The 26,810-nt window shown below is 34.5% G+C and overlaps 1 protein-coding gene across 2 annotated transcripts in view; it reads left to right on the top strand.

Annotated features, from left to right (window-relative positions):
• The first annotated feature begins 4,606 nt into the window (after positions 1-4,606).
• Positions 4,607-26,810, top strand: part of LOC144854688 (BDNF/NT-3 growth factors receptor-like) — a 53,153-nt gene continuing 30,949 nt past the window's right edge. Inside the window, exon 1 of one of the 2 annotated variants that reach the window (XM_078712628.1) lies at positions 4,607-5,760. In XM_078712628.1, the coding sequence (XP_078568754.1) occupies positions 5,564-5,760 (197 nt within the window). In that variant the 5' untranslated portion in view covers positions 4,607-5,563. The remainder of the gene's footprint in view (positions 5,761-26,810) is intronic. The other variant, XM_078712627.1, reaches the window with a different exon arrangement.

Raw genomic sequence — 26,810 nt, 5'->3', positions numbered from 1 at the left:
GACTCTAAAATTCCAGAAATAAATTGATATAGAGGCCCATAAGTCGTGTTTGTATTCTGTCGTATATTTATAACGCATTATAAATAACCAGGACTGTGTATTAGACAAATAACACAGAGATGCTTGTGGTAATTCATTGTAATACTTCATAATCATCTTCTACCTTAAGCTTAGTTCCCACTAGGACGCAACGTAGGGACGTAAACTCAACGTAAGCGTGTTGACCAATGACAAGCGACAGTTCGAATAATACATCGCTTGTGATTGATCAACTCACTTACGTTACGTTACGTCCTTGTGTTGCGTCTCTATAGTGGGAACCAAGCATTATGAGAAAAATATACCGTTCATAACTATACGTCTCTTCCAAGCCGAATTAACGGAAGACAATGCCCACACCAACATGTCGAAACTGAATTCATTTGAGGTCTTTCAGGCGTGATTTGAAAAGTGGACCCGTACAGTGTAACGTTGCTTATAAACCAACAGCTTATATTCTAATCTGAAAGATGATATACTTTTTTAATTTGTCATTATAAGAGGGGTGGGCTATTATTTGTTTCTTCTGTATGTTGATTTGATATACATCCGATGGCTGCAGTAATAGTCAAGCTGTTCCATAGTACCGTGTTATTATTTCCATACCTTTGTTTCTTCCACAATGATCAAGGTATCCATTGCATATATTACAATTGACATCAGTACAATGTTTGGCGCAGATTGTTACTGAAATGTCTGAACTCGATTGACCATCAACACATTTTGGCTGCAACCTACCCCTTATTAAATAGGCCTACAATTTAATACCGGACTCGCGCGTGACATGCGTGTAACTAGCTAATATTGATTTGAGGCTCGGCATTCAATCGAAATTGTACGAGCTATGATAGGCCTAGTCTGGGTTCTAGGCGGAGTTTTGACTTAATATTAGTTAAAAGATATATATTTTGGCACATATGGCGTTTCATCGAAAAGCCTCGAAATAACTACAGACATGGAGAAAGTCTATGATAGGCCTTAAGATAACAAAATTATAAATATTATATCTATATTATTATATAAGTGTTTATATCAAGACAGGATTAATTAATATTAAGGTCATCATTGTGGTTTAAGAAATAAAACAAGGACTGCGGTGGTCCCGTTTGCGATATTTTTTTTCATACATAAGTTAGGGACCCCTCATGAAACGTTACAAAATAAATTTATTCATTAGTCATATCCATAAGGTGTGACGTAAGAATTGATCTAACTACAATTCACTAATAATGAGATTATTTAGAGGATTAGGTTTAATTATATTTATCTTTCACATAAGGGGTTCGAAAAGAAAAATCGCGTCCGATTTTATCTCATCCGTGGGGGTGGGTAGAACCAGACTTTACATTACACTAATCGTTTGGAATATAGTAAACATGTCAATTATAATGTCGATTTATCTGTCGGCTTGCCATTTATCTCAAGATTACATTATTGCAAATGAGAGTAATTGTTTGGATAAAATTTAACGATGTTAACGAGTTAATGTGTTCGTATGACGCAATAAGTGCTGGTGTAAGTGTCATTGCGTTTGCAACTTACGTTACATTGACCGATGTCAAGTAACAGGGACATATTCTAAATGTGGGTGTGCTTACTCTCCACTCGGTCAATGAACACTTTATAATCTGTAATGTCATAATAATTAGGATAATCAAACTAATTTAGCATCAGCTTATATATTTTCATAATTTACGAGGAGATTTACCTTGTTGAGTTTGACTATACATTTCGTTACGATTTAAATTTAAATTTTAGATGGTTAATTGGACCTAAAATGCTTCTTCTACTTCTTCGGATTGACAACTATTATAATAGTCATATTTGGTTTAGTTATGCAGGTGCATCTGGTATCAGGCTGGGGATAAAACATACCTCAAACGGCCTCCTATAAAAGCATGCCGAAATTAATTCAGAAAATGGCCCAGAGCTCATCAATGTTATTCAATATCAGAGATCAATACCTTATACACGAAACGCGTCATCATCAAGGGATATTGAAACGCGTCATCATCAAGGGATATTAAAACGCGTCATCATCAAGATATATTAAAACGCGTCATCATCAAGGGATATTGAAACACGTCGTCATCAAGGGATATTAAAAACGCGTCATCATCAAGGGATATTAAAACGCGTCATCATCAAGGGATACTGAAACGCGACATCATAAAGGGATATTGAAACGCGTCGTCATCAAGCATTAAATACTTGCAAATTATGCAGTTTAGATTCTTTGGCATTAATTACTATATAAATTGGAAACAAAATGTCCCCTATGGTACGACATATTACTCATTGTTATTGTGTGTATTCTTGGTATTGTACCGTACTAAAATCACAAAGAAATAAAAGTACAGCTGGTACACCGCGGCCCGGCATATTACAACCAAACATTGGCAGATGGTCGCTCATTACTTTACACGCTCTTTCCTTTAAATCTTAATATACTAGAAGTGATAATGCTATTGGACGTATACAATCATTCCGACCTATAGGAATAAACAGTCAAGTGTTTATGGGTTGCCTTAGGCACACAAACGTTTGTTTTTGGTGTAAAATATAAATTTAGATCCAAATATAAACGAGCTATTAAGTATTATATTCATTATGTTTGACTTTTGTGTTGAGTTTGTCCTTATTCAAATAAAATTTCACACTTTGCAATACAGCATAGGCTAAAGAAAGACAATTTAAAATTTAATTTTTGTTACGTTATGCTTATATACAATAATACATTTATAAAATTAATATTAGGTACAATATGAAAAACAATATGAATCTATAATTAGTTATTAAAATAACTAATTAGATTCATATTGTTATAATAATTAAGACATTCGTGAAAAAAAAGTTCTTTTTATCTTATGGAATGGATTTATTATCTAAGATTTTAAAAGATTTAGATTATTTCTAAAAAGCAAAATCACTGACTTAAAACAAAGTTAAGGTGATTTGGTTTGACTAAAAGTTAGAATATACACAGTACAAGACGCCTGTAGTACATACAGAAAGGCTTTTTCCGTTGCTAAGTTTACGGTGTCACTTCGTTAAAATAAACATCTAGAAATAATATATAATGAATTTAACATAATTATTCTGATAAAAGATAAAGAGTATTGAAGATTTGAAAATAAATGAGTATTAAAAACAGGATGTGTTGATCGAAATGCAGCTATTATTGACACCCCTTTGTACGGCACTTAAAGAAAAACAGCTTACGACGCAAATTTGTACGGCGGTTGTTTGGTTCAATCATAATAATACTTTTATCCGTTTAGAAATTGTTGTTTTATTACTGACATATGTTTAAACGTGTGAAAAAATAACTAGGCGTCAAATGATCTATTTTTAACCAACAGCGATGGAATGGACGGGGATGATGAGGCTATGGGTCTGGCAGGCATGCACAATGATAAAATGCTGTGGTCTTCACACACTTGAACACAAGGCCGGCAACGACGTAGGCGCAACGCAAGTGAGTTGACCAACCACAAGCGTTAGTTCCGATAATCCATCGCGTCGTTGTCAAAAAGGCCAAAAATCAAATATCCAAGTAAAGATAACTACATTAATACTGAGATTGTAGCGCACCGTTCCTCCTTTACGGAGTTCATAGATCAATAAGATGAGGTTAAGGGTCAATCAAAATAGCTTTTTAATCATCGATTAAACGTGTACAAATACACGTTATTCGTCTATTTATTTAATTACTGCTGTCATGTTATTTTTTATACTGTATTGACTGTTTTAATTTCAAAGATATAATCGATGTTTGCATATACTGTATGCATTTGTGAACTTTATGTCTGTCGTTACTAAGGTTTTTCGATTATTATTCGTAGATAAATATAATACAGATTTTTGCCTTTTGAAACTCTATGTTAATCAAATCTTATATATTCCTAAACATCTCACTAGTATTAGATATTTTTCTTCCAAATGTGTTTAACTACTGCTTTATCATAATAATGACATAATGAATCCTCGCGTGTATTTTTGAGTGAAAATTCGATATATATAACACATACTTTTGCCCTTTGAAACTCTATGTTAATCAAATCTGTGATATATTTCTAAACATCTCACTATTATTAGATATTTCTATTTCAAAAATGTTTAACAAACTGCGTTATCATAATATGACACAATAAATCCTCGCGTGTATTTTTCGAGCTGACGCCACCATTTTGGAAATAAATATTTTGAATTGAATTGAATTGAGTGGAATAAAATTGACCTCTGATCTTCCAAAGGTTTTACACATTTTTATGACCCGTATTAGCACCAAAATTGATCCACAGACAGACCGACAAATCTAGTAAACTCATTCCTTATAGATGGTAATTATCTCATGATACGCGAATATTGCACGCGTGTCACACGAAAGATATTTAACAGTACGTAATACCAATTTGCTACTGTGTTACGCATAGATGACACGAACCAACTAAGATTTGATATAGCGCCCTCATTAGAAGTTAATTAACAAAGAACTCATTGAATGCCCTTGAAAACACAACGAGGGAATCCTATTTGACGTCACTTGAAGCAATACTCAATCGAGGTGAATAAAATACTGAATTATTAAATTAATGTGCTCGGCAGATAGTCCCGTGGTTAGGTGAGCCATGCACGCTAGTTTTCTTATTCTTAACTCTGCAGCATCAAAGTTGGTAACGCAAAATTATATTCTGCACATAACATCGACGGACAACGCACGGAAATCTGTGGTGAAATAAAACAAAGCCTAATTTATTTATCTGGGATTTGCTTTTAGTGTCTTTTGTCTCGGCTGAAGAAGATGTACATACGCTTGACGGAATAAGCGAGATTACGATGGCAGGTTGCCGACTCACCATAATAACAAGATGCTGAGTGTCTTACTGCTGGTACAACGTATAGCTAGCGACGTGAATGCTTCGACTGTTAAATCTCTGTAATAGTACTATTCATATTGTGCAATGCACCGGAGATACTTGTCTTTCTATTTAATTCGCCGACTGATAAAGAATCTATTTCACAGCCAACTTTAAAGCATTTAATTATTCCTGCTTAAGATTATCGTCAAAACTGGAATAGATTATTCTGTGTAAACGATTTCTCCATGTTTGTGGACGTGCGTCAACAAGCAAGTCCTTTTTGACAGAGTTAAGCGATTGTGTGGTTACGTAACACACGTCAAAATAATTGTGATTCAAAATAGACTGTTGTTGAAAAAAACAATGCTACATCCTCGCGCATACAAGGACATAGTTGCATACAAAACGACTGAGAAATTACAGTGAATCGGCGTCAGGTGTGGATAGGAATGTTAGCATTGGACAAAACAAAATCTACTTGAATATTTGGGAAAATATATTCTGCGGCTTGTCATACCTGCTGTAATTGTATGTGTAACAATTCTCGGTAATGACTTCGCAGGGAAACTATTAATTCATTTGAATATTTACATTTCTTCTGCATTTGGCCTAAGCCAGCGTATTTCTTAATTGGAGTATATTACGTGTGTGGCGGAGGCAGCATGGAGAGAGTTCTACACTCTGTGTTTTTCTGTTGGATTTTTAGCCTTCTCTATATGGTCACGCCTCTGTTAGCGTGTCCGGAAAATTGTGAATGTCCATTGACGGAATTAAGGATTGAATGTGACGATATAAATACACTTTCCTCTCTCCCGACATTCGACGATGATCCCGATGTTTATTCATACATTGAACAACTGTAAGTAGCCACTTCATTTTTTTAAACAATATAACTAATATTTTCTTTTATTTCTTTATTTGAAAAGCCTGTTTTACAAATAACAACATGTCTGCCACACCTGTGTGTGTGAAAATGTCATGTGTGATGTGATCAGTCTTTCTGCTGCGTCGTGTATGCGCGCGCGCGTCGTATACACGATGCAAGCTCAATCCCACACGTACTACGGGAGAGACGCCATAATACTGTGTATATAGGCCAAAAGTAAAACACAGCGGAATGACCCGGTCGTAATGAAAATGTATTCCCGTACGAAAAAAATTACATTTTATGAAGCCTGCATGGGCTATTACAAGTAATGTTTTCTTTTAACGAATCGGTGCAACAAGGGCGGCTAATTACATAATGGCAAGGTTATCTTCCTACTGAACGTCCTTGGACCAAGTGGTGTTCATTTATTGTGCTGCTGTGTGCTTGAACATTTTGTTTGTATTCGAAACATTATTTTAATCTGTAGTGTATGATTGTAATTTTACTTTGTAAACACCTTATCACTGTTTAAATCTGCTAAAGTTTAAACCAATTGGCCTAGTCAGTGTGGATTGTTAACTTCAATCTGTTACCGATAGGTCATAGCCCAAATCATAAATTATTACACTATTTTGTAATGTAAATAAAAAAAATAAAATTGTGTTATATAAAAGAAGAAGGATCCTGCATAGTGACGAAGAACCTTATGTTATACATTTGTTGTAGGCCTACGTCATCGTCATCTACAATATTGATTGGTTCGTTAATGTTTGCATTCGAAATGTGGGCCTTTTACCAGTGGTGTTCTCACCTACATCCACGTGTCTTCCAAATACCAAGAAGGAATTCCTAATAAATGAATCTGTGGTCTTTTATAATGGCATTATATGCCTTTCTGTCAAAATGTAAAATACGTTATATGATCTGTGATGACGTCATAATCTTTGATTCCTTCACGAATAGGCAATACGCGCGCGTATGTTCATTTACATGAAATGTCATCCTTTACATAAAACCTCCTCATCTACATAAAATCGCTTCCATTACATTCAATTTAAAGTTGATACAAACTCATTTGTCTGACAAACGCATCTCCTTAATATTTCTGATAGGTTCACATCAAGGCAATTATTGTCTTCACATTCATTAAAATAGTGACTACATAGATATAGTCGCACCCATTTGGCCGCGCCTTGTAAACGTCAAAAGCCTAATTACAAACCAACATGTAACCGTCTTGTTTTTTCGTGAACACCTTCCTCATTTGCATAAAATACAAACGTCAGCGATTTTTTTAGAAACACATAACTTTAGTTTCGAATGTGTATGATCATATAGCTCCATGGTATGATAAATCACACACGTTACTGTACATAATTTTAAACGTGTATACTCATTGACAAGACACGTTAAAGAGTATCCAGTTTGCATTGCTGCATCCCGTTTACAAAAAGAAAAAAAAATCGCACATAATTGGAAATCAGTATGTAAGAATGCTAATGCTTTTAATTTATTCATAATTTGATTTATCATCACGTGATTTATTATTCTTTTAAATGTCTGCAGGTAAAGAATTGTACGGTCATTTAAGCAGGAAGTATTCGCCTAGACCTACTTAATATGAGCGCGTATTGCTTGTGACCCCGTTCGGTATATCGTGTCACGTAAATTGAATCGCATTTTGCATCGCAAAAAATGTTCGCAATCAAATAATTTTCTCCGAGCAGCGTGCATACGATTGAGTATTTATGTAATCGAGAAAATATTAATCCGAGCTTATATCACAGTATAGATAAGAAGATATAACTTGCATAGTAACGCATATCCACGCCCATAGTGTGCTATGCTAATATGTATCGCATTTCATGAGTTTTCATGAGTCTTAAGACAAAAAAAAATGATTCGGAATTATTTGAGCGCTGTCATATAAAAAAAACGTTCAGATATAATAATATTAGTTTTATTCGAATATTCATAAATAAATAATATCAATAATGATGACGTCATGGTTATCATTGGGGTCCCGGTTGCACATAATTGATGGCTGTAATGTAACGTACAGTATAACATGACAACGCAGCATTAATTGTTCTTCACACACTGATTAAAGTGTAATACAGTATAAAATAAACCATTTAGATGCGGGTAGGCAGGTACTGTAGCTCTCTCAGCTGGTTTAGTATCAGTCTTGGAAATAAAGTGGTCGTAAAACAGAATAGGCCTAGACCATTAACCTATATTTTACATAAAGAGGAAATCATTGTCGACACTCATGCAAGCATGCATCGATAACAATAATATTTTGCCTCCGCGTGTGACACACGTAATATTCGTGGGGTATCGAGGATCAGCTAAATCATTAAGTATGAAATAATATTAATTTATTTAATAAATAGTGTAATAATGATGTACTGAATTATTAGTACAACGACGAACGTTTTAAGAAAACGAAACATACTGTATAAAAGAAGGGGTTTGCAACGAATTATATAGTATAGATCTAGTTTTGTTGTATAGGCATACAGTAATACTACTGTATAATCTATAGGCCTGGTTTTACCGTTACTGTATATGTTGTGTGTATCAGTCTGTTAACAAAGGTTGCATGTAATAAGGATACTCAATGTTAGAAGTATTGTATAATAATTACCGGTTATGATTGTTACAGCGAACCATATCATAATGGAAAATACAGTACGTAGAAAAATAAGTGCCAGAAAATATTTTTGCCCCCTTTGGCGTCCCATACTGTTTTTGTAACATTTCCCAAAATATAGTAATTACCTAATTATTAATATTAAAGCTGTTTAGTTTGGTTATGAAGGCCAAGGACAGCTCGTGATGTGGGTCGAGTAAGACAAAGAAGCTTCGATTTTATAAAATAAATTATTCTAAACAAAAATGGCCTACTGTACCAAGCTAATAGTAATAGTGGAAAGTGTAGCAGATTCTGGCCATAATTGAAATAAACAAAGGGTCAGATATTTTATGAATATGGAACCGGTCAATTGTCCGTTCTTTGTATAATTAGTGAAATTGCAAGTAAATTAAAAATGTAATATTATGAATATTTAATATTGTAAGCACAAAATACGCGTGCTTTTTATAATACTAGTGAGAACATGGGTTGGCAAAAATTACAGGATCTCAATATAAATACTTATTTTAATCAGATGAAACAAATATCGATTTGTCCACGGGTGTAAGAGAAATTGAATAATGCGAATTCTTTGAGGATCAATGACGTTCAGGGTTTTTACGTTTGTCCCAAATTTGCCTCTGGAATAAGTCTTACTTAAGTCCCTGCTGCTCTTTAGTTCGCGTCTGCGCAATACAACGAACACTTATCAGTGTGGTCTATTATTATTAGCGGTTCGCGTATTAAGCTCTGTCTACACTATCAAACTAGTTTGACAAAAAAAGTGTGACGTGCCCAAATATGGTGGTGGTATGCTTAAATATGGTAGTGATATGCTTAAATATGACATCATCATATCCATATATGGGCACATCACATTTTTTGTCGCATAAAATTTGATATTGTAGACAGAGCTTTAGCTTGTATGGAAAATAATGTTCATCGAATGTGACAATTCTTGACCGATGGACTAGTGACAGTGTCTGATTGGATGTTCCATCACAGTGTTCGGAACGTAACGAGTATCTGGGGACGGGGGGGGGGGGGTGTTGTTGTTATGGTAAGGGATTACAGTATACGTTTGGGGCTGTTTTACACAGTTTTTTGTTAAACAATGCGCAGTAAAAATGCGTTACGTCTGTTCATACTGTACACATACATCAGGATACGAAATGGGTAAAAATAGCATATCATCAACCTAAATGTACTGTGAATATTTAATTCAATTAAACAAATTCATTGTCAGATTACGATCGGCGGTTTCATTCATGTTAATCGAATATATTTCTGAGGAAGGTCGTTGCCTAGAAGATCCTAGACATTCTGATTTACTTTTGTAGTGAAAGATTAAGGTGAACAGAAAGAATGTAATTAGAAAACTACAAAGTAGGCCGCAGGTATACAGGTTGGCTGCCGTAAAAAAAAAATACCGTAGCCCGAATATTAATGCACGATATACTGTATATATAATGAAGTAGAATTTCCAAAAAAGTGCTGTCTTTTTTATATACTTAGTCCACCAGTCAGCGTTTCGATTTTTGTCTATAAAAACTATTATTATACGTAATGGAACGCCAAACGAGCCAACATGTTTATCTTTTTGCAAATGTCGAATCGGAGTCTAGAAACAAGATTACTGTACAGAAGGCATGTTATGTTATGAAGTGGTAATCTTGTGAGGGTCTTTTTACTGCTTTGGTTGTACTCACGGAACAAATAAATCACTATTACGAAACCTGTGTACATTGGACCTACAGAAAAAATTAAACAATCTATGCCATCCTCGATTTCAATTTGGTGCCAATGTTATATTGTAGGCCTACTGTTTATAATGGAATGAGTGCAAAATATGTTTACAGTAGGCTTTTGCCTATTCTCTCACTCTTCGGGTTAGTATTGGTGATATAGGATATTTTCTATTAAAAATTATGACGCTAATATTTTTATATTACATCATCACTATTGGTATTATGGTAACTAACACTTTGACGACGATAAATATGATGACATTTGACAAACTATACACTAGATTGAATTAATATTCTGTACCTTGTTAAAATGGTTAATTTCTCAAACAATTGTAATTCGTTTTAAGACGATTCGGAAATAATTCAATAAATTAATTAACCCGCATATCAACAATGGTCTAATCTAAACGCGATTAAAGTTCGCGTCGGTTATCGCGTTACATCAAACATGTTTCACGATAAACGCGTTTAATTAAGCAAAACACAAATCTTTTTAATTGAACATGTTTGGTTGTTAACAAGTTGTATACGTCAGAATGTATACATCCTAACATATACACGGTAATAATGTATACTGTTGATAATAACTCTGTCCACTTCCAGAATTTAATTTAACAACATTAGCAACAACGGGATGTGATATCAACCTCTCACTAACATTCTCATAGCGCATAAAAGCGGAAACGCTTTAGGCTAGACCATGGCGGTATGACTAGACGATAAAAATAACCGTTTCAAACCCTCCCCCACCCCTACGTTCTAGATTTATGATCCGGGCTAACTCAGTGTTTATTCACCACAATCGCTTACAGCGGACGTTTTGATTTTCAAGCTCAAGTATACTTATGACACGCCATGTGTGCCAAAATGTTTTAAAGGTATATTAAGGTTAATCAATCTAGAACCATAGACTAGATAGATGTAGATGTGTGTTACGGTATTATTAAAATCGATTATTATACAGTTATGTTCACGCACAGTTAATAGTTGATTTTCACAACTGTAACAACTAAAGATTAAGAGATAAGGTGTATGTATTTAAAAACCAATCGTAATATCGATATGTCGGTCAATCGTTACTTCATGGTCAATGTGAACGTAAGTCTAAGCTAAGGTGATTGCAACAGCAGTAGTACATTGTACAACAGACAAAAATCTTGATTCTAGTCCCACGAATATTTTTTGTGTCCCTTTTTGTGCCTCCTCACACACTCCCTAAAGCTTGGTTCTCACCAGCAACGCAACGTAACGCAACCTACGCAACGTAAGAAAATGCCCTTCCAATAATTGTGTTTGCCCCCGCCTGCGTGAAATCAAACCTGCGATGTTTTCACCACCACTGTTGCATCGTCGGTTCCCACTTGTGATTACGCAACACTTTGTGCGTTGCGTTACTAGTGAGAACCACGCTTACACGCTTCATGTCATGTACCTCTTGGTATACTTTCCATCATGTAACAATACTACATCAGGCCTACTAAATTATTCAATGAAATAACGTAAGCCATTCATCTAGCAGGAGCCATAATAAACACACCCACTGACAAAACAGACTAAACATTATTTTTCTATTGTCCCTTGATCATGACGAGAATGTGTTATGTTAATTTACTTAAAGAACATTGATGATAATATTAATGGCCAGCAAATTTACACATTCGTACGCAAATCGAAAGTTCGTAATGTATTCTTTGTGAATTCTATAGAATATTATAATTTGATTTTTAATTTAGAATTCTCTTCGTTTTGTACAATAGGCCACGTACTTGTTGGCGGTTTTAGCCTAATAATCGTAATTCATAATTGTTAGTTTGTTTGTGCAATAAAATGCACATAGGCCCTACTGTATCTAATGTGTGGAGGCCTACAGTTAGATTTGCCCCAAGTCTGTACTTATTGTCTTTTTTATGGTAGTCCAACGTTTTTTACGGGAAAGTATTGTACGTATGAAACGCCACGTATGCCAAAATATTTATTAACTAATATTAAGTTCAACAGTCTGGAACCTAGACTGGCTTAAAGAATATTAACATAATTGTATTTCTCATGATTAGTTTTAGTATGAAATATATTATATATATTTTCATTGTTGATTTCAGCAGTTAAGATTGTAAGTGTACTGTTTTGTGGTGACAATTTTTATAGCGTTTCCATTTCTTTATGTTTATAAAATAAACCGCACCTATAAAAACAACCCGGATGAGGAGTGACTTTAATGGTCGCATCATCCGCCTGTATATTGAGATGTGAACACAACAAATCTTCTTTACGATTCTTCTAATACTAGTCACGTGTAGTATTATACTTCAGATCAACATCATTATGTACACTATAATATATAATCTAATATATGCGACTCAATTTGCGGTATATTTAACCTATATATTGAGTCGGATTTTTATTAAACGTATACGATAAAGATATCTTTGAAACTAATCTTAATCGAAGGATAATCCTCCGGATTTATTGTACAGTAGAAGTAAATTGTAGAAGAACAGTATTTAGCTTATGTAATAGTTAATGTTTAAAAAATATAGGATACAGTATTTTATTTGTTGTGAACAACAGCAATGAGCTTTTAATGAATACAGTACGTCACCTTATGTACAGTAGTTTAGAGATATACGTACAATAATAATTCAATAACAATATCATGTGTTTATTGTCAATAAAGGACTGTATAGTTAGCAGTAGTAAGCCGTGTTTGTTCCTCCCATGAAAAATAAATAAACATATTGGTGCTAGGCAATTGTCTTTTTTGTGTGTTTAGTCCACCAGTCGGCGTTTCGATTTCTGCTTGGTGGAATTAAAGCTCAAGTATAGATTATACATATGAAACGCCATATGTGCCAAAATATTTATCTTTTTTTACAAATATAGCAGTAGGAAGTGTGCCTTTGTTATGTGGAGGAATGGATGGATATGGAAGATATCGTGATGTGATGTAATTCAGTGTGACAGAACAATGATGATTATGTAAAGCTCTGTCTACACTATCAAACTATAGTTTGACAAAAAAAGTGTGCCCAAATATGGTAGTGATATGACGTCATCGTGTCCATATATGGGCACATCACATTGTTGTCACATGAAGTTTGGTAGTTTTAAGATATTTTATGAATGTTGTGTAATGTAATGTGAAAGAGATATTATAGATGATATTAATATGTTGCCATGTACTGAAAAAAATGATGATATATTGAAATTTATGTTGATACTAATGTTGTGAGGTTATTGGACAGTAGGCCTAACATGATTTAATTATAGTATAAGTTGCTGACACTCTATTTACATTTCATAATGTTGAATGACACATTTTGATTTGAGATGATTTGGTTATGAATGTTTCCATGTGACATGACGTAAAATGATGTAATGATACGAAAATAATTGTTGTGAATGTTGTTGTATGATGACATAACAAGGTTTAATGAAACTGTAGATATGATGGAATTATAAGATAGGCAATTGCCATGTGAAGCGACATGATTTACGACATGAGATAAGACGAATGTTGGAATGTAATGAGATAATATTGATAGAAAGATGTGATTTAATAATTTTAAAAACAACTTTGTATACTGTATGTCATTTGATGTCACGTCGATCAAGCTAATTAAGTTCAACGAATGTAGTCACATTTTAGGCACCCAATACACGAGTTACGTATGATATCTAGCGACAATACTCTGACACCCTGTATCGCTTCTTCTGACACAATGAGAGGGGTAAGTTCATAATTAGTAATTAGTGATATTGGTGTTTTAGTAAACAGACACGATATTGCAGAATGTTTTTTGTCGCTAGGTCGCTAGGTAGAGTACAATACGAGAATCGTCTGTTATTGGTAACAACAATCATATTATTTAATGTTTGTATTAATAATTGATGTTTATCACGTATAATTTCCAAAACTGGACGTTGAGTTGTTATGTTTTAAAGCATATTCACATTGACATAATTATTGTCTAATTTGAATGCTAAATTGTTAATCGCATTCACCTATGGAACGCCAAAGGGCATGATTAAAACATGAACCTTGAATTATATAATAATATAAATAATTATATAATAATATAAATAATTATAGGTCCATGATTATAGTACATTCCCTTTTTAATCAACTGGAAAATTTTGAAATAGACATTGCATTTTAAATTTCGACCGGGGGCCGGTTCCTCCCACCCATTGTATCCGCCTATTCATTATAGGCCTACTGTTTATTATCTGTATACATGGTGATTGTTTCGTTAACGAGAAGAAATTTCATTTTTTTCTGAACCCTAATTAATCAATAATAATGTAATCGATCAGCACTTTTCTACGCCTGCATCATTTGTTTGCCTTGTTTGGTCATTCCTTCAAGGACTGTGTGTTGAAATGTTAGCCTTGGTCAGATAATTACCGGCCAGTCAATTTGAATATATATTCAAGGGTAGAGTGAAAAAGTTCGTCGTGTCGTGTTGATTAGTTCCTAGTATTGAGTAATACGCTTGAGGAAATTACTCGTAACTCGAGGGTCAAAATTCAAATGTTTCAAGTTACACTGAAAACAAAAATACCAATCAATCTATCACAGTTTTGCCTGGCGGTATTTATAAATTTAATACCGGCACATTAAAGCTGGTTTCCGATAGAAATATTTATACTGCTGTAGGCCTAGACCATCCATTTATGCGTTGGTATTGGTCGATTTAAAAAATCCCGGTTCTTGTTTTTGGTAGACCTTTTGTATTTGTTATATTTCAGGGTAGTCTGTAGGATGCATGTCTCAATTTTGTTTTTCTTTTCCTTAATTCTTCATTTTTTACTTAAAAAGTATACTGCTAGATTTAATGATCGATTGACTAGAGAGAGAAACGTTTTCCTACAGCAGTAACTAGACGCCCAGCCTTAAGGGCAAACGACGTAACATGTATTGATTTGTGTGTGGCTTTTTGTATTAAAGTGTACAGTAATTTTTATCGGACACGTAACAAATTCCATTCATAATATACTGTACAGTATTCTAGACGGTTTAATATTAGTAAGTAAACATATTGGCACATACGGCGTGTCATATATAATATACTTGATCTAAAAAGACAACTTTTTAGTGTCTCAGAACGGAAGTAATAAAAATACGATAATAAAGAAACGATATGGCACTTTTTGCTGTCCATACATTTCTTTTGTGTTAATTTCGTATGATTTCACAACCATACGTTCTCGGCAAGATTACCATGCATTTGCTACGTTTTTAATTTGTACCTTTCCAATTTACTAAATGTATGCAACTCAGCAAATATAACTCGTTCATTCAAGGTTTCTTTTTTTTAATGAAACAAGTCCCTCGCAAGGTCGCTAACCCATGGTCATTGTCCTGCTCTCCTTCTTGTGACTCATCGGCAGTGGAACGAAACGCATCCATTGAGCCACATCTTGATAAACCGACGGATTATGGGACGTAGTAATAAATGACATGGTTTTAATAATTGATAATACTACCACAGATATACATTATTTGTATGCACAATAACAATAATATGTTTGATATTTATATGAAAATAATAAGGACGGTGTACTTTTGTGACAATCGTCCGTAAATCAAATATGCATATTTTAAAGAAAATAAGTAAAAGGTAAAATCAGAAAAACAGAAAATAGAAATAATTAACTGCGGGCGCTGTTAGAAAAAGTGCATACAGTATAATGTACTTTATTTTTAACATTTTATTATTAAAATAAAATATCAATTTTTAAATACTGTGATACATTACTGACAATAAGCCTACTACATTTGATCTTTGTTGAAAAAATACGTTAAACGTCCAGGCCTAAGAAGATATGGGGCTTACTTATATTATTTAATTTAAATAAAATAAAGTTTTATAAAATAATTTGCATAATGAAGTGTATGTATATAATCTTATATAAATTATTATTATTTATTTATATTGATAATCTGCGATAACCCTGAAATAACAGATAACTGTTATACTGTAGATTCTTGCGTTATTAGCTTATTTCTGTTGATAACTGGATTAAATTTCTAATTTTAATTTTAGCATATGGACGTGTTAAATATATTAAGTATAAGTTTCGATTTAATTAGAATCACACTGTTTATGCTAGGTTGTGTTTACACGATCGTCATGTTTAACGGCGCTCTTGTTAGTTTCCAGTGCGATTCAACTTTATATCAATTTCTGCTGCCAAGGTATTTAAATTAATTCCATGCGTTAGAATCAGATTAACAAAAAAATGTACTTTGTGATCTGGTTTTAGGGGTGACCACTGATATAGTAGCGGATAATTACGTAGTGGTGGTGACGATTAGTTGATTATTAGTGTTGATGATGATTAGTTGACATTGGTGAAGGGGATGATTGCAGTATGTTGATGACGGCAACGGTTTTAGAGTGGTGACGATATTAGGACCTACCATAACATTGGTACCAGAATGGTATAGTAGTATGGACATGATTGTTAGTAGTGGTGGTGGTAATGAAGTGGGGGCTATGGTGATACGAAATTATAAGTTATATTTTGTACTTGGTAGTGGTGTTTGTGGTGTACAGGGTGTATAGTGATGCAAATAATGACGTTATACTGGTCCACCATCTCTCGTCAAATACAGTAGTTTTTATTACAAATACACCTACAGTAGGTTCTACTATCCAGCTTCTATATTGGCACTGAATGTACGAGAACAATAGGATTTTTATGTTTTGTCGAGATGTTTATACTTTAGCGCCGTTCTTGTATTTGCGTATCGGTCTCAGTTAGAGCAACATAATGTTTAATGTACAGAGGCCTATTGTATGCAGATTATAAATAATGGAAATTATATTTCGTATTAATAAATGATAAAAAATAATTATAAATATTTGAATAACGTTTTGCTCAAACACAGATTTTTATATCGTTAGTTTCCCCATTAAATCCTCAACTTCATTATTATTTTCTGCTGTGAGAGAGACACGCGTTAAGTAATTACTGTAGAATAAACTTAGCTTTACTTCATAAATATTCAGTTTGCTTTAATTCCATAGACGTCTTGCTCTGATTGCTCAGCATAGTAAAATGCCATTACCATTATCTATCCCAGAGGCCATCGAATAAAAAACTAGAGATCTTTCTGTACTTTACTCGTTGCTCTTTATATCATTGCTCGTTTTTTTCTTTTCACCAATGATGCGAATGATGAATCATATATCTTGCAGCATTGGCTGCAGGTGTGACGTTGCCGTATAAAGCTCTGTCTACACTATAAAATAAGACTTTATGTGAAAAAAGATGTGATGTGCCCATATATGGACATGATGACATCATATCACTACCATATTTGTGGATATCACTACCATATTTTGGGCACATCACACTTATTTTGTCAAATTATTTTTATAATGCAGACAGAGCTTAAATCAATAATAACAATGTTGGTTTCACGTCCCCTCGTCATATTTTGGACACGAATTAATTTGCATTACTATAAATCTATTACTACATTTTTTACTACGACTTGTAATTACAGATGTTTATATAAAAGAACCCGTGGGCCTAAACTGTCCAACATGAAATTATTCAATCAAATTTAAAAATCTATTCAAATAAGGCAATTTGTATTTTCTAATTATTGTTTTTCCTGTATTTTTCCCGTGTGATCTACATCCGCCACTGCACTCTCCGATGACAACGTATATCATCGGAAGGGAAGGGAAAGGGAGGGGAAGGGTAACCTGTATAATTGACCTTTTTATTCCACGAACAGAAAGAGGATTTATCTTTCAATAATAGCGATTTATCTTCTAAGCCTGTTTATCAATGTTGATGTACTGCATTGTATAATTATCCTAATCGCTATCAAGGGAATACTCTCTATTTCGACCTCGTGTTGTACAGGTGACAATGGAGTTGTAGTGTTTGTGCATCTTTTGTGTATTGACTATTATGATGTAACAGCAATCGAAAGTCCTTATGTCAAAGATAATCATTGCAATCGTATGTTGAGTATTTTGTTTTCAGTAATCGTTGCTTTCTTACTGATAGTTTGGGAAATAGGTTTTAAATGCACGAGTTTATTTATTTATTTTTTTAATAATAAAAAACAGCATAACAGAATTATTTTATGTACAAGGTTGTTATAACATCGGTACATTAGTTTTCCCTATTTAATCATGTTTACTGGCCCATATGTACAGAACTTTCGTTCAGAAATGTTTGTTTTCGATCGAGTTATAGAGAAGGACAATGGCCATTACAGCCATACGGCACAGGTTTTCGGATAAAGATTGAAACTGGAGGTACCAGTGTACTGGGCTCGTCTGTGCACATAAATAACCCAGTGCATGTTTCGCTATAGGCATTACCCTGATGTTCTGTCCCATTTTTAGCAAACTGGGCCTATCTATAGTAACACGCTTTCGGTGTAGGTCTAAGAGTGAAATGGGTTGTCAATTTACATGTGGTAAAAAAACAACATTTTCAAATTAATTGCTGCTAGCGATGACCAAATGAAGATCGAACTGCCAACCCCGGAAAAAACAACAACCTGCTTGTAAGCTCGGTTATTTTCTTCTACGACATCCACTTTGCTAATCCGTAGCACGCACCTACTTCCGACGTCACATTATCAGCAATACATTACTCAAAAATATTATTGACACTAAGCCTACGTTGGAATTGAACGAAAGGCATTCTGATTGAATGCTATATGATACGGTATCTATAGATACTAAACAATTTGGACTAACATTGCTTAATGTACCAGCATGAACAGTGTCATCCATTAGTTATCTATACAACATAGATTCAAACAAATTAAAATGTGACTTTAAACAAGACAATCAAGTGCCAGTACGTCTGCTAAAAGTAGACGATATTAATTTATGGCTATTCGATCGACGACCACAAGTGGTAGACAATTATATCACCACTTCACACTACCCCCCCCCCCCCGCACTTCATATTCCCCCCCCCCCCCTCCCGCACGTCATATTCCCCCACCACGTAAAAGACATTTTCAGTTAATTACCTTCCCCAAAAATGTATTGTAAAATTTCAATTATGTGATGGCGCTAGTTACTATTCGCTATGCATGATTACTTTTTAAGAACACGGTTACGTAAAATAAAATACGTAGTGCTGGTTGGGGTGATTGGCGCAAGATAATCTAGATTGCCTTGATTGGCATCTTATGCACTTGTAACAGACAGTCGTTGTTGTATACAATATGGTACGAATGCATTGAATGTCAGTACTTTGTACGTGAGAATTCTAAACGGCATAAAATTGAATAGTACTGTACATTGAGGGTTAAAGGTCATGGAGGTACGATTTTAATAAAAGTCAAATGAAAAATGTTATTGGCATTTAGACACTCTGTGATGATGATGACGTGTAAACAATGCGTTCTGATAAGCGCTCGCGCAGCACAGGCCTATTCAGTGTAAGGACCGACGACCAAACTACGTCATGTACAATTATTCACTATGCGCATGCGGAGATATTGGGACGTGTATCCTCGCTCCCCAATTCGACAGGTTTGATGGTTTATAGGTTCAAGCGATTGACATGATCTAGGTTGATCATCGAAAATCTAAAGCTCCCTATTAAGGACCTCAAATGGCCTATGGTTAATTATGATTAACTTTTGTCATTAGAACTACGGTATTACCGGTAGTACATTAGCGCAATACACTTTCTCTATAAAATTAGACATCAAATAAAAACGTGCTTATATTTACATTTCGCACCTGCGCACATTTGTCAAAAAACACAATTATTATTCCAAGTATGGATTAAATAAAGGCCATACTTCAGTGTACTTGTAAACATACATCTAAAACCGAAGATGTATCGCACCAATTTACTCGCAAATACTTTATGAAGGAAGACATACAATATTACGATATTTGTTTCTTTCCTGTTTGTTCTTAGTGATTAGCATATACATTATAAATCTGGCTTGCGCGTACAAATGATGTACCGTACCATTAAATATCAACTTTTGAACGCGTGCTTAGATTATTTCTCATCGTGTGACATACTGGTGAATTCTCCCAATTGTCATTGCGCGTAATTACACGTCATTGTGCGTAATTACGTGACGACAATAATGTTAAAACACACTAATATCGGTCCCTATAGAGTTGTCGGTGACGAGAGACGTGATGGTGAAACCTGCAACACATTCATATTTTGAATGAATACATTGACTGGCGCCATTTTTGGAAAAAGGGATTTACATAAACAACATTGTAATTTAATGTTGTAATTAGTTTGAAGATGGTGTTTAAATTAAGAGAAAAACCGTTGACCGTTGACGATTATGTTTTGTTTAAAAACCGAAAGCAGGCGTTTAAAAGAAAAATAATGATATTGTTGAATGATGTTACGATATCGTATATAACATAGGGCTAATAATTATCTATTCATTTTCATCTGGCTAACTACGATACCTTCATACGTCGTCATTCGCCATCACCTCTCGCCACGATGTACTGCTTATAATATAACTCACTATTTTATTATTTTATAATAATAATGAAATTGAAAGAAACCTTATTTTGTTATCTCTCTCGAAGAAATATCTTATTATGCTGACTCATTGTGCTTCTCTTTAAAAAACGCCTAAGCGGCTAAATAAAATTATAAGATCCCGACGATAAAATGCGTAAAATTGTCATTATATCGCGCGTCGTTCAAAGACTGCGACAAACAGACTCAAGGTTTTACAATATTAGCATAGATGTCGCTCCTTAATTTCACATATTTTAACAATAAATCAGTCACTTTGCTATCTAGTCTATAATTGTTATTGTTGTGGACGTTTTTCCCTGTTTTCCCCCAATCGTCACGTGATTTCATCTTACGTCGTGTCATCACCGAGTCAGTTATTTTCACCTTGCTTGGGGGAGAATTACCAGGTACGAGAAATTCATTTCCGATTCGTAGAGATGGATGTTATAATGCTTCGTGTTATTTTATATAATTAATACCGTTGTCACGAGACTTAAAGTCAATTCCCGCTGAAGAAGCCAAAAATATTGAAAACCACTTGAAATACCCACTGAATATGGTTTATGAATATTTAAATTTTCAGACTCTACCATGTTTCTAAAGGTAGCTATACAAATATTTTCATAAATTGCACAGTTTTCTAACAGTGTTTCATGCACTTTATTTCATTTTTTTGCAACAAAATGAAATCAAGACAAAAAAGGTACTCATTAAAATCACTTATTTAGCCCTTTTATAAACTTAATTCACACAAAATGAAACTTGATCTTGATTCTTAAATAGTTGTAGATTCCAAAAAGGGGAAAACCCTATTTTCACCAAGATAGTGATTTTTAACGTATATAGTACTTCTATAGGTCAATACACTGAATAAAGATCAGCGAGTTATGTTTCACTATGCCAGAGCAGGTCACTTATGATAATGGGGTTTAAGTTACTACACGCGATGGTATTCATTATAAAGCAATACAAGTAATTCTGATTAAAAATATAATTTACAGACAAGCAGCAATGGAACGAGCTTGTGATATAAGACATCATCAACATATTGTCAAATTGCGGGTTAATAGTTTCTTCGGTCTATCTTCATAATGAATACATTCTTCGACTGGGACAGAGTTGCATAAGAATGGGATAAATTACACGTAACAGAGTAGAATATGATGTACTGTTGATATATGTGGCGGAATGATATCTACAAAGGTGGAGCAACAATTTGATTGATTCGTATTGACTTAAAATTTGATTTTTAATATGTTTCCTAAAAAGTTTTTTAAAATTACGTATTACAGATTATAAGGATTAATAAATTATATAAATTTCTTAAATAATTTTAATATTCCCGTACGTCGTATTTTTAATTGGGCCTCTCCTTCTTTCTCATTCACAAAAAAAATATCTTGTAACAGAATTTAAAAGTAGATTGTGGGACTACATTACCACCTAAATACTAGAAACCTGACCAACATTTGAATGTAGTAAGAATTCGGTTTGAGGTGGATTAATAAAATACCTATCGGTAGTTAATATTTTATAATTCTTTTTCAACTGGTTCTATAGCTCTGTCTACACTATCAAACTATAGTTTGACAAAAAAGTCTGATATGCCCAAATATGCTAGTGATATTACATCATCATGTCCATACATCACATTTTTTGTCACATAAAGTTTGATAGATCAAATGTCTGAAAACGAGCAAGAGACGTACCTAAGTTGGAGTGTTTTTTTTTGTTAGCACGTGGTGACTTTTTTCAGTCTAGCAGATTTCCTCATTTATACCGTTTCACAATTTATTTTCATCAACATAATATTACTGTGGTTTTGAGTTTCCTTGTTTGCTTTTAAAATTGAAACATAATAGTACACCTGTACAGTATAGTTTAGAACGCACTGACGTTTCGTGTATGTCAAACAAATTGTTTCTACTACTACAAGTATCTTGTTTCGTGATATATTATATAAATTATAATTAAACTACTACTGTATATATTAATTTATATAAAGCCTGCTGTATTGAACTATGGAAGTATGCATTGACCTCTCCGATGTGTGCTCATCACATATGTAATGCTGCTAGGTAGGCCAGAAAGCTGAATTTCTCTTATGGAATGCAATGACGGTATTGATTTTTCTGAGTAGTGTGTTTGCTTTTCTCGTCTCTAGCTACGCTTATGGAAATCCTCCACCGTGATGAATGATTTCAATTACTGTTAACCTAGGTTTCTTTCATAGGCCTATGATAACAAAATAGTGACACTCGGAAAGACATGTCCATAATACGGATCGCATCGCCAAAATGAATTCTGTTAGTCCACCGAAGTCCCATTGACTACTGTCCCATAGTCAACTTTGATGTTCCGAAACACTATGATTCTCAGTGCTGTATCTACACATGACAATATTTGCCCAGTATCATACATATTCCTTTATACAGCATATTATGTGATGCTTTTATCATGGAAGGTTAGGTCTTCGACACCAGCGCCCGGTCATGATGCCGCGGCGTGATGAGAAACACGAATATCACGGAACAAAATGTACCGAGTCGGCTCTTGTATGGCAATACAATACAACGACATATTCAAAATGATAATATGTATATTTATCATTATCATACGCATTAATCATTGATTACTGCCAACTAGGCCTAAAGTAGATTATTTCGCATTAAGATCACTTTGAATTTCCCTTTCAATCATCATGATGTCAATAGGTTGTATTGATAAAGAAATAATCATTTCTGCATATCATTATCCGGCTAAATTATTTATAAAAAAAAAATCAAACGTTTACAAAATTTTATTTCGTTAAAAATATATTATAGACAAAACGACGTTATCATCATTATCTAAAAGTCATCCCAATAACCTTTCCATATTACCTACCGTACATCATATAGAATTCAAATTCCATGATTGTGCATTGCTAACTAGTATTATATATACATATATAATACGAATATAAAAACTATAAAGTTCCGGATTCGAATCGGTTGGGCGACTTTTTCTCATTCTCATAGATTTCCTCATCTTTATCGTTTCAAATTAATTAATAAAATGTCAGTATATAACCGGGCGGTTTAGAATTTAGTCTGTGACTGTTGTGTTTATATATACGAATATAAAAATATTCATATAGTTTAGCACTGAACTTTGAAACATATGGCACATAGCGAAATGGTAACAAGAACAAAGACACATTTTAAGTCTTTAATTTCTTATATCAACGGTTATTCACCTTCGATAACTCTGCCTAGGATATTGGTACGCGGATTATGGTTAATTAGTCGGATCACTCACGTGACGTTTAATTAGTGTCATAGATTAGTTAAGGTCCAGTGATGTTTCCATTCTCATTGATGGTACCGTATCTATCATCGTATACCTGACTTGATACAGCCGTTTCGTACATACCGTGCTTACTGGGACAGTACTACGTGTGAAAAACCTATCTGTTGGAATTTGCGTGAGAGGGAGGCTTCAAATTCGTCCTTTTGGTTTAAGCCCCTAGGGTGACCGAGCTACTTACGCTATCCCGATGAGAGAGTCAGGTTTATAAGTTATTCTGATGCGTCGTCGAGAGCAACTAATAAACTCCCATCGAGGCACTATATAATGTGGGGATCAAATTGCGAACACGAGTCTTCTTGGTTCCAACATCCTACGCAACGCGAGAAGGGCGTAGGCGTAAGTGAATCCACCAAGCAACAGTTTTTATACATCCATCCCGTCGTGATACTTACGGCGCGCTTACGCCCTTGCGTTGCGTTCACGTGGGAACAGAGACGATGATATGCGTGTGTGTTATCCGTGTGCATCCGTTCCTTTCAATTGGCTGACCGCCAGTATAGGCTAAATAATGGTTGTTTTTTTTCCTGTTGTGCAAATTTTGGTAAAACCCTCTTAATCGCGTACTGAATAAATAAAGAGAAGAATGCATAATAGGCCTATTTGATGTCGTAAAGAAACGTCGAGATCCGACTCAATCCTTATATTTATGGTATGAAAAACAAAAACGTACAGTAATTAACGTAAGTGATTCTCTGTATGAAACGCATTCCACTGTATGCAGCGCTACCACGTATCACAGTGGGCCGATTTTTTTAATGGAACGGTCAAAAACGTAAACGTCTGCGTCTAAATTTTTCTTTTCTTTTCTTCAAAGTGCACTTTATTATTAGATAGTTTAATTAGGACCTGGTAATTTTGTTAACTAATTCATGATTCAAGGAAAAGATTAATCGCATTTTGTGTTTGTAAAGATTTACATACCGTTGCCCATCGCTGCTAAGCGTTTCAACGCAAACAAGTTTCTAGTTGCTATACGTTTTGTGCCCTAAGACGCTAACGCAACGACGCAGCGCAAGTGAATTGACCAATCGCAAGCCACAGTTCGAATAATCCATCGCTTGTGATTGGTCAAATCCTTTACGTTGCGTTACGCCGTTGTGTTGCGTCTATAGTGGAAATCACGCATTAAGCTTGGTTTCCAGACGCTTACGCAATGACGTAGCGCAGTGAGTTGACCAATCACAAGCGACAGTTCGGATGATGTGTTGCGTCCAAATGGGAACCAAGCAGTCTTCAGTGTTTCTTTCATTTGCTTTCCGTGGTCTGATGTAATTTCAGGGCTTAAAACTGATAACACGTATCGGATAAGTCAGCCCGTATTCTCGTACCTTCACATAGAATGTCAAGCCTCTCGAAGCCTGTGAAAATCGATTGAATCATGGCTTTGGCTAAGGATGCTATGCTAGCGCCATGCTACATTGACTAGCAATTTCATTAAGCATCTAAGCCCATAATTACATTTAGAATTTCAATGTTAATACGGTAACGAATCATGTTGTGAGTTGAGCCAATTTCTTATGAATGAATATCGTCTCTGTCGTCCATTTACGGTGAATAGTTCAAATTGTAGGTAATTTATCTGCCTGCCTTCCATGCATTATCAAGATATTATGGATATTTAATAATCTATTGTCCACTATTATGACCAAAAATGATTGTCATTATATTTATAATTATGATTGTTCTGAATTTCAATGAAATTTATAAACGTGAGCAGAGGTTAGAATCGTTGTGCTGCTATGCATAATTTCCATTTCAAATCTATGAAATTTCACCAGTGTTTTTTTGGAAAACAAAACATAAATTGTTTTACAGTACTACTCCTATTAAAGGGACATAAATTAAAATATATTAAAGGATATAAATAATGGCGTCCACTGAATATGAGTTGGCCATGTTGAAAATATTTTCCCTCTCGTTATAAGTTTCACGGGAAAGTGCCTATTAATAGCTGGGGTTTCACCTGAAAGAGGGGCGGGGGGGGGGGGGGGTGGGGTGGACGAAGAAGACATATTTTCTTAGGTTATTGGGTGTAAGACCATGGGGTAAGGGGTGTAAGACCATGAACCCTTCAACGTTAAACTGTAGTTAATACAGTACCGTAGTTATTCTGCTAAATTTGTTCTTTAATTTCAAGCAAAATGTTACCATTTAATTTCAAGCAAACATCCCATCCTCCACGTTACTCATATTTCACATGTCAATATAACTACTGTACTAGCATAATAATACGGTACTGTAATATTATAAGCATGAAATTATGCCAAACCACAAGGAGAGACGGGGACGTGGTATTACTTTTGCTGGAAATTGCGTGACCAAAATCAAGATCCACAGAAGGATTATATTCACAGGTTCCAGGGCGTTGCCCTTCCTTCAGCGTTTGAGACCCATTAGGCCTATACAACATGGACAACAATTGAAGACAGAGCAAGGAAACCAATTACAGTATAAAGTTGTTAATAATTATGGCAATAGTTCTTTTGAATATTTTGTACTGTGCATTCAAACTGAAAAGTATGGATATGAATAAATTACAAAACAATTATAACATGGCAGCGATCGGACGAATAACACCTACACATTTTGGTTTTAACATTTTTAATCATCAGGAATAATAATTATACCCGAAGGGTTATTAGCAGCTCATCGGTCCCTGATTATATTTCTCTTCCATATATTGTTTTACAAGGTATCTTTGTATTATAACGTTGAGTGAAGCGTTACAGTAAGTCTTTCTATCAATATACGATAGAGGTATAGGCACCCGATTCTCTTCATTTATCTATCTCCACATATCA

Source organism: Antedon bifida, chromosome 10 (assembly GCF_963402885.1).
Source record: "Antedon bifida chromosome 10, ecAntBifi1.1, whole genome shotgun sequence".
Classification (NCBI taxonomy): Eukaryota; Metazoa; Echinodermata; class Crinoidea; order Comatulida; family Antedonidae; genus Antedon; species Antedon bifida.
The sequence above is the reverse complement of the archived record's forward strand: the minus strand, read 5'-3'. Positions and strand labels throughout refer to the sequence as shown.